The sequence below is a fragment of the Canis aureus genome, chromosome 27, assembly GCF_053574225.1.
Source record: "Canis aureus isolate CA01 chromosome 27, VMU_Caureus_v.1.0, whole genome shotgun sequence".
Lineage (NCBI taxonomy): Eukaryota > Metazoa > Chordata > Mammalia > Carnivora > Canidae > Canis > Canis aureus.
In genome coordinates, this window is record NC_135637.1 from 34,469,128 (window position 1) to 34,478,930 (window position 9,803).

The window sequence follows — 9,803 nt, forward strand, 5'->3', positions numbered from 1 at the left end:
CCTTGGGGTCCTAGGGTCTGGCAGGAGTTGGGACTCCTTTGCTCCTCCCAGCTGCTCATACTCCCTTGCTCTCTTAAAAAAAAAAAAAAAAAAATTAAAGCAAAGCCCCCCAAAACAAAGACCTTGCTAGAAACGGAGCCTCAGTAAATGAGTTTGCACTGGGGCAGGACTGCCTCCCTGGACACACAAGACTGAGTCAAAGTGGTCATTCCACAATTTGGAAAAACAAACTGGGTTACAATTCCATTCTCCAAAGGAACATCAAGAATGAGTGAAAGATTTAAGAACCAAAGTATTTTTCCTAATTCCCTCAGCCAGGACTTGAAGCCTTCTTCTAGGATTAATGTAACTAAACATACAGACATGCTTAATTTTTTTTCTGAGAGAAAACCTGCTTTTTAGCCCCTGGAAATCCACTTGGAAAAGGCAGGGATCTGGATCAGAATAATGTCAAAGTGCAGGACAAGGTACATGATGCTTCAAACAGAAACTTTAATAGGTAAACCTATCTCGTAATGTTATAGTGGGGGCGATACAAAGAGATGGTTGCCAGCTCCGCTCCGGTCAGTATTCTTCGCCTTCTTCAGCCTCTGCTTCCACGGAATCCACGCCCACCTCTTCATAATCTTTCTCCAGGGCTGCCAGGTCCTCCCGGGCCTCGGAGAACTCCCCTTCCTCCATGCCTTCCCCCACATACCAGTGCACAAAGGCTCGCTTTGCATACATGAGGTCAAACTTATGGTCCAGGCGGGCCCAGGCCTCGGCGATGGCGGTAGTGTTGCTCAGCATGCACACGGCCCGCTGCACCTTGGCCAGGTCACCCCCAGGGACGACAGTGGGGGGCTGGTAGTTGATGCCCACCTGCCAGAGAAAAGGAAGAAGGCAGTCTGTGAAGCTTCAGTCAAACCCAGAAACGGTGGGTGCTTTCATGCAAACAGGAGACCTGCAAGTGCCTTCTTTGTGCCAGGCAAAGTGTCAGGCGAGCAGGGTGCTGGTTTCTAGACAAGGACAACAGGGAAAAAGGGGCCAGCCAGCCTGGCTCGGTTCCAAGCTGCCTGAAGGGCTGTGTCCCAGCCTCTGAGCCATGTGAGGTGCTCAGGTAACAGGATGGTTTCTTCTAAAAAGGAATAATGCTTTGTATGCCTTAGATGGCATTTTCTCCATAGGATTCTACAGACGAGGATTCATTGCTGTAGCTGAAACCTCTTCTGCTCGAGTCACAGCACTATGGTTTTATTATGAGGGGAGATCATCCTGCCACTCGGTCTCCCATTGAGAGAGCTAGCCTGTGAATCCAGGACAACAGGATTCCTGTCAGAGGTCTGAGGACTGCTGCTACCACTGCAACAGGAGGCGGCCTAGGTGTGCTAATAGAAGAAAGGGGGTGATAATCCAGGGCTGAGACCAAAGGAGAGGCATTCCAAATTTCTAAACCAGAGGACAGAGGTTTGGGTAGCAATACACAGGGTCACTTAGAACGTCAAGGGCAAGACAGTACGTATTCTAGGCTGGCGGGGCCACATGGTCTCTGTCACAATTACTTCAGTCTTTGTAGCACAAAGCAGCCACAACAGCACATCAGTAAACAGGTGTGGCTGTGTTCACATGAAATTTTATGATGGAAAGCCTTGATAGGGTTTAGTATTTAAACTATGGATAAAGCTGCAAAGTAACATCAAGTTTCCTATCCTGTATCAAATGGAAGGTGGCTACAAACTATGCTGGAGGCAAACTCAGGTCAGAACTGCTAAGCTTACCAAAAGAGAAATAAATATAGCATCATTTTTTCCCAAAAACATGACAGTTTTTCTCTAAATCAAATATTGCATGCGATATTTAGATTGGGTTTAACTTGTATGTGCCAGTGGAATGAAGTGTTTAGCAACAGCAATGTTTGTATTAATGCCCCAATTTAAAATATCCACATAAATTCTCAAAATGCTTCCAAAATTTCTGCATTTCTAAACCCAAACTACATTTTCCTTTTTTTTTTTTTTTTTTAATTTTTATTTATTTATGATAGTCACACACAGAGAGAGAGAGAGAGGGGCAGAGACACAGGCAGAGGGAGAAGCAGGCTCCATGCACCGGAAGCCCGACGTGGGATTCGATCCCGGGTCTCCAGGATCGCGCCCTGGGCCAAAGGCAGGCGCCAAACCGCTGCGCCACCCAGGGATCCCCCCAAACTACATTTTCCACACAAATTAACCACCCAAAAGAGGAAACAAAAATTGGTTCTAAAAATTTCCTGTTTGAAGTTAAAAAAAATTCTCATCACATATATACAGTGTGATAACTAAGGAAGGAAGTTCAAAAGGCCCCACTGAATAAATTATCTATCACTCGGGCTCAGATGACCAGGGGCTGGCTGCCATGGATCAGAGGTATTCTCCACAAAAGGCCTTCTGTACTTGGTCAGCTGCCCCTGACGGGGGAAACCTCACATCATCACCCAGTCCTACCTTAAATCCAGTCGGGCACCAATCCACAAACTGGATGGTGCGCTTGGTCTTGATGGTGGCGATGGCCGCGTTGACATCTTTTGGGACCACGTCCCCCCTGTACAACATGCAGCAGGCCATGTACTTGCCGTGCCGAGGGTCACACTTGACCATCTGGTTGGCCGGCTCGAAGCAGGCATTGGTGATCTCGGCCACGGACAGCTGCTCGTGGTAGGCCTTCTCGGCTGAGATGACCGGGGCATAGGTGGCCAGGGGGAAGTGGATGCGGGGGTACGGGACCAGGTTGGTCTGGAATTCCGTCAAGTCCACGTTCAGGGCCCCATCGAATCGCAGGGAGGCTGTGATGGAGGACACGATCTGCCCGATCAGACGATTGAGGTTGGTGTACGTGGGCCGCTCGATATCCAGGTTGCGCCGACATATGTCGTAGATGGCCTCGTTGTCCACCATGAAGGCACAGTCGGAATGCTCCAGGGTGGTGTGGGTGGTCAGGATGGAGTTGTAGGGCTCCACCACGGCCGTGGACACCTGGGGAGCCGGGTAGATGGCAAATTCCAGCTTGGACTTCTTGCCGTAGTCCACCGACAGCCGCTCCATGAGCAGAGATGCAAACCCAGAGCCGGTGCCGCCCCCGAAACTGTGGAAGATGAGGAAGCCCTGCAGCCCTGTGCACAGATCCGCCTGAGAGAAATCACAGACTGAGAGTCAGTGCCGCCGGGGAAGGAGCCGCACCACCAGCCTCCGATGACCCACAGTCACTTCTCTTTCCCTCTGCAGGACACCACGCATTCAAACCGTCCACAGGGCACCCGCGTGATGCTCAGAAGCAAAGAGCGGGGCAGATGTTAAGACGGATGGGTGATGGAGGAGGCACTGAAGCCACATGCGAAGGAAGATGTGGACTCGAGATTCTGGCCTGGGGTTTTGTCAAAGTCATCTCCTGCCCACCCTCCTGTCCAGGGCAACACCCACAAGAAGCTTCCTTAGCGCCCTTTTACCAGTTTCCGGATCCGGTCCAGGACCAGGTCGACGATCTCCTTGCCGATGGTGTAATGGCCTCTGGCGTAATTATTGGCTGCATCCTCCTTCCCGGTGATCAGCTGCTCTGGGTGGAAGAGCTGCCTGTAGGTCCCCGTGCGCACTTCATCTGCAAAGAGGACACGTGGGCAGTGGGTCTTCAAGGCCTGTTGTTAACTCGCCAAGGGGGATAGATTCGGGGACCCTTTGGATCTACCAAGCACATGCTGTTCCTTGGGGGGCAGCAGCATCAGGGTCTCATAGAAAATGTCTGTGCAACATGCAGACCACAGCTGCAATCTATGGCTCTAGTAGGTCACATCAGCTGGAGATACCAAGTCCAATCTGACTGGTTCCCAAAGAAGGGAAACCACTCACACCCTCACCCATGAAATTATTTCTTCAGATCTGGAGCTACATCCAAGAGTCTAACTAAAAAATCCCTTACATCCTGGACAGTCACCACGTCAGCAGCACTTTGCCAGGAAGTCCCATTGGGGCACCCTATGTGGCCTGCGCCTCACACTTCAGGGTGACATGGTCTTCTCCTGGGTGGCCACTGAAGGTGCTCTCTCTTTGTAGCTCTCCCTGGGAACCACCTCAGGCTTCTAATCTGCAGGATCCCAACGAATCTTCTCTAGTTACCTTCTATGTCTAAGATGCAGGTCAAGACTCTTGTGCACCTGCATCAGATGTGTGCAGAGTCAGGGCGGGGCTGGTGACTGGGCACCCTGCAGGTGGGGTCTACATAGCCACCCGCCTGGCTCTGAGGCGGCCACGAGTGAATCTAGTCCCAGCCCATCTTTGGTCTGTACTTTAGGTTCTCCTAAATTAGGAGCCTCGGTGTCAAGGACACTTTAAGCACTAACCCCGTGGTTTCTCACCTAACACAGCCACGGGCATACACTTGTACGTCCCATCCTTTCTGTAGAAGGATTCGAAGGAGCACAGGGGACATGGATGGGGCTTCAGGGAGGCTCCCCCACTCTCCCAGCAAAGCCGCCAAGTGCCCTTGGACCTACCGACCACAGTGGGTTCCAGGTCCACAAACACTGCTCTGGGCACATGCTTGCCAGCCCCAGTCTCGCTGAAGAACGTGTTGAACGAGTCATCCCCACCGCCGATGGTTTTGTCACTTGGCATTTGACCATCAGGCTGAATTCCATGTTCAAGGCAGTACAGTTCCCAGCAGGCATTGCCGATCTGGACACCTGCCTGCCCCACGTGGATAGAGATGCACTCGCGCTGGGGACCAGAACAGAAGCATTGAGACTCCCTTGTCTTCAAGGCAATGAATACTATGTGGCATGCAAAACATAATACATGTATTTCACTTTCTAAGGCTTTCACAAACCTTTCCCAGAAAGCTTATGTGATCCTTCTGTCCCTATGAATACAGGTGCTCTAAATCACTCTAGCTACTAAGTGCTAGACTTATCCCCTATACAAAGTATTTCCTACCACTCATGTAACATCAGTAGTAAACTCCACTTTATGGTTAACCATAAGTTATTCTCTAGAGAATATTAGGTTTTAAAAAATTTTTTAAGGGATTCCTGGGTGGCTCAGCGGTTTAGCGCCTGCCTTCGGCCTAGGGTATGGTCCCGGAGTCCCAGGATCAAGTCCCACTTCGGGCTCCCTGCATGGGGCCTGCTTCTCCCTCTGCCTGTGTCTCTGCTTCTCTCTCTCTGTGTCTCTCATGAATATTACAGAAGACCTTAAAAAAGTTTTAAGATTTTACTTATTCACAATAGACCCAGAGAGAGGCAGAGACACAGAGGGAGGAGAAGCAGGCTCCAAGCAGGGAGCCTGATGTGGGACCTGATTCCAATCACGCTCTGAGCCAAAGGCAGACACTCAACCACTGAGCCACCTGAGAGTATTTGTTTTTGATGGTGTCTTCTCCAAAGGCAAGGTAACACATAATATAGACTCAGGGAAGGAAAAGTGAACTAGGACACAACTCACCACAGCCCATGGCTGGTGGGCACTGCATGTTTGTCTTCTATCTGCCCACCTACATCTAACCTCTATTTTTCCCCATCTAGGTCTATGCTCAGGGAGGTTGACCCATGTGAACTGTATTTAAAGGGCTTCCTTGCCCCTGGCTTCTCATTCCTTTGGGCAATGGCAGGTATCAGCAGGAGACTGGGAGGTTAGAGGACAGTGTGGTCAGGGTGCTCCCTCACTACCAGAACTGCCATGGGTTCCTTGAGTGTGTTTATCAGGCCACAAACTGTCAGCAGTCAGTGCTCTTCATATAGCTTCCTTCTCACCTTCTAGTAACCACTCCTCTTCACCTTCAAAGCTAGGAGTTAATAGCTACCAGACATCACAAATGCTACTGCACTGTCCTTCGGTGGTTTCCTTAGACCCTGCCCATACTTTTATAGATAGTACCTTTTTAAACATTTATTTATTTACTTATTTATGATAGACAGAGAGAGAGAGGCACAGAGAGGAGGAAGAAGCAGGCTCCATGCTGGGAGCCCGACGCGGGACTCGATCCCGGGACTCCAGGAACGCCCTGGGCCAAAGGCAGGCGCTAAACTGCTGGGCCACCCAGGGATCCCCAATAGTACCTTTTTAAAAAAGATTTATTCATGAGAGAGAGAGAGAGAGAGGCAGACAGAGGCACAGGCAGAGGGAGAAGCAGGATCCCTGCAGGGAGCCCGATATGGGAACTTGATCTTGGGATCACACTCTGAGCCAAAGGCGATGCTCAACCACGGAGTTACCCAGGCATCCCTAGATAGTACCTTTTTTTGTTTTTTAAGAAATGTATGTATGTATGTATGTATGTATCTATCAGACAGAGAGGCAGAGACACAGGCAGAGGGAGAAGCACGCTCTCTGCAGGGAGCCCAATGTGGAACTCGATCCCGGGTCTCCAGGATCACAGCCCCAGCTGAAGGCGGCGCCAAACCGCTGGGCCATCGGGGCTGCCCTAGGTAGTACCTTTTTAATGATTCTCCTCAAAATACCTATTTTGACAGTATCATATCTTTCCTGCCAGGAGCCTAACTGTACAGTTATTAATCATTTGTTCTATTTTAGACATGTCATCCTTAGAGGAACTCAAATGAAATTCAAGGTGTCCCACCTACTCTAAATCCTAATGTACAGTATACAGAGAACTTGAAGTCCTGTTTTGTATTACAAGCACTAAAGTTCAAATTAGGAGCACAGAGATTCACACAATGCTGCAAACCCCCAAGAATCCATCCAGAAGGAAGCATTCAGTTCCAGAAAGAACTTCTCCAATGACAAGAGCTCAATCCTTCAGAAAAGGAACCCATCAACACTCTGGCAAGTCGTTTGGAAGCCACCCAATCACGCCATTTGCAAATCTGTATTATTCATTTTGCCTTACTTAAATCCAAGCAGCCTGTACTTCACAGAGTGCCTGATTCGGTTTTCCACTTATTCAGCCCCACTATAATCACAGTAAGCTCTGTACCCTGAGAAAATGCCTCAATTTCTTTTACAAAATGGGGGCTGATGTGCTATGTGATTTGCAAGGTCATTTTCATCTGATTATCTAACCAATGAGACTAATCAAAAGCAATCAGGAAAATCATTCCTAGCTTTCAACAGAAATTATAAATTTATATGTTATAAATCCATTGCCAACCTCACGTGGATCATTTAAAATTTTACAATTCCTTTAGTCTGATTTATCTCCTCTGAAAAAATTATTTGAAACTTCCTCTTTTTCCAGGCACCAGCCCAACTGCTCTCTTCGTATTCTTGGCAGATAACCTTATTCCCTACTTACCCAGAAGCTTCAATTTCCAGCCAGCAAATGTGCAGACCTTTCTGCTTTCCTCATTCCTTTACTTTACAATAAAGCTCTGCTTCCTCCTGTCAATGATCCATTGTTTCTACCGATTCCCAACCCACCAACAGTCCTCAAAGTAATCTGGAGTTCCCAGGCCACTAGAGAGCCAAACACCTATTCGGGTACATGGAAATTAAAGCAATTTCATAGTAGGACAGCTGAAGTGATCAGCCCTTCTCACCATGTTCACATTTACACTAATGGTACATAATCAGAAGTGGGTAGAACTGCTGGTGCTTGAGCACAAATCAAGGTAGCAGCAACAAACTGTACCGGCACTCAATAGATTATCCACCTTTATGAACACATGGTAACAAGATAAAAAGGGGGAAAAAGGTCAATTTCATTTAAGAATGTTCATGATGAAGCAAAAATTAATTTTCTAAAATCTACACCTGCGGGCAGCCCTGGTGGCTCAGTGGTTTAGCGCCATCTTCAGCCAAGGGCCTGGTCCTGAGGACCAGGGATCAAGTCCCGCGTCGGGCTCCCTGCATGGAGCCTGCTTCTCCCTCTGCCTGTGTCTCTGCCTCTCTCTCTCTCTCTGTGTGTGTCTATCATGAATAAATAAATAAAACTTAAGAAAAATAAAAAAATAAAAAAATAAAATCTACACCCGCATGGGGCTCAGTCAGTTAAGCAGCCAACTCTCGATTTCAACTCTGGTCATGATCTCAGGGTCCTGGGATTCAGCCCTGCATTGGGCTCCATGCTCAGTGGGGAGTCTACTTGAAGATTCTCTCTTCTCCCTCTGGCCCCGGCTGGCAGGCTCTGCCTCTAAAAATAAATAGGCAAATCTTTAAAAAGAATAAAATCAGGGCATCCCAGGTGGCTCAGCAGTTTAGTGCCGCCTTTAGCCCAGGGGACCGGGATCGAGTCCCACGTCGGGCTCCCTGCATGGAGCCTGCTTCTCCCTCTGCCTGTGTCTCTGCCTCTCTCTCTGTGTGTGTGACTATCAAATAAATAAATAAATAAATAAGTAAGTAAATAAATAATTTTTTAAAAAGTATCCATAAAGTACTTGTATACCTACTAAAATACAGCTCTCGAGAAACAGCATTTGTGTGTTTTGGGTTGCCAACTGAACTAGCTGCTTTTGTCATGGAACATTATTTTCCTACAAAGAGGTGACAAGCTATGGCTATTACGACTTGGATGTTTGTTATTTACGCGTTGCCTTAAAGCGAACAAATATTTTTAAAGTTGTCTCACTTTTTAATGTCTAACATGACAAATGCCTATGGATGTAACCCACACAAACAAAAGCTTTCTGGAGTCCTGGATAACTGGTAATACCGTAGGGATGTCCTGGGGCCCAGAAGTCTGAGAAGGGCCCTCCCGTGTTCAGGAGCCCACCACCGCGGCTGGTCTTCTCCGAGACCGCACCGAGGCCGCCAACCGCCCAGCGGCCAGCCTGGCAGGTGAAAGGCGCAATCTCCGCAGAACCGCCTGCACCTGCCGACCCCCAGGAAGCAGGCCGCCACGGCCCTCGGGCCCACGCGCCCAGGGGCCAAGTGAGAGCACATGGCCCGCTCGCCCCGCAGCCCCGGGCCTCCCGGGCGCACCCCGGTCCCCGCCGTGCCCCGGCCTAGCGCCTCACGTGACAGGCGTCGTCCACCCTCCAGCCCGGCGTTCACACAGCAATAGTGGCGGGGTCGCGCCACCGCGGACCAGGCCCCGGGGCCTCACCATGGTGAGCTCCACCGCTGCCCAACGCTGCTCCTAGACCTCAACCGCCGCCACAGACGCCACGCGCCCAACTGCCGCCTCCGCCGCCGTGCGCACGCTGCCGCGGATTGGCCCGTCGCTGCCCAGCCGCCCATTGGTCCGCAGCGCTTCGGGGCAGACCGAGGCCTGGAAGCCCACTTCTGATTGGCCGTGGCTTGACTCACGGAGCATGGCGCTTTCTGATTGGATGGGGCTTTGGCGGGAAGGCTGTGCCTAGCCAAAGGCGGAGCATCCTGCTGCGTCTTCGGCCTTCAGGTTGGAGTGGCCGCGGTTTCCTCCGCGTGGGACGCGGGACTTTTCCATGCATGCAAGTCCTCAACGTGCGAACGGCTTCGGGTCAAGACTGCACCGCCTTGGGACGCCCGGGTGGCTCAGCGGTTGAGTGTCTGCCTTCGGCTCAGGGCGTGACCCCGGGGTCCGGGATTGAGGCCCTCATCGGGCTCCTTGCAGGGAGCCTGCTTCTACCTCTTCCTAAGTCTCTGCCTCTGTGTGTGTGTGTCTCATAAATAAAAAAACAAAATAATTAAAAAAAAAAAAAAAAGATTGCGCTGCCTTCCTGCTGGGAGCTCCAGGCCCATCCATCTGCCCGTTCCTGATTCAGGTCCTTGCAAACACGACTTGCTTCCAGGAGACCTGCCCATCACCCACCTGTAAACAATCCGGAGGAGAGTTGCGCCACCCACCCACGCCCGACAAGCCCGTGAAAAAACTGCACCGAGCTTGTGTCGTGAAGATACACTGTTTATTGGTGTGGTGCC

At 50.2% G+C, this 9,803-nt stretch overlaps 1 protein-coding gene across 1 annotated transcript; it reads right to left on the reverse strand.

Moving 5' to 3' along the window:
- Positions 1-472: 472 nt before the first annotated feature.
- On the reverse strand, positions 473-9,158 carry LOC144299211 (tubulin alpha-3 chain). Its single transcript, XM_077874627.1, has 5 exons — positions 9,007-9,158; positions 4,502-4,724; positions 3,461-3,609; positions 2,463-3,143; positions 473-861 (listed from the first exon to the last, which is right to left on the reverse strand). Exons 1-5 carry the CDS (start codon positions 9,007-9,009, stop codon positions 565-567), a joined length of 1,353 nt encoding a protein of 450 aa, XP_077730753.1. The 5' UTR covers positions 9,010-9,158; the 3' UTR covers positions 473-564.
- Between the last annotated feature and the right edge of the window lie 645 nt (positions 9,159-9,803).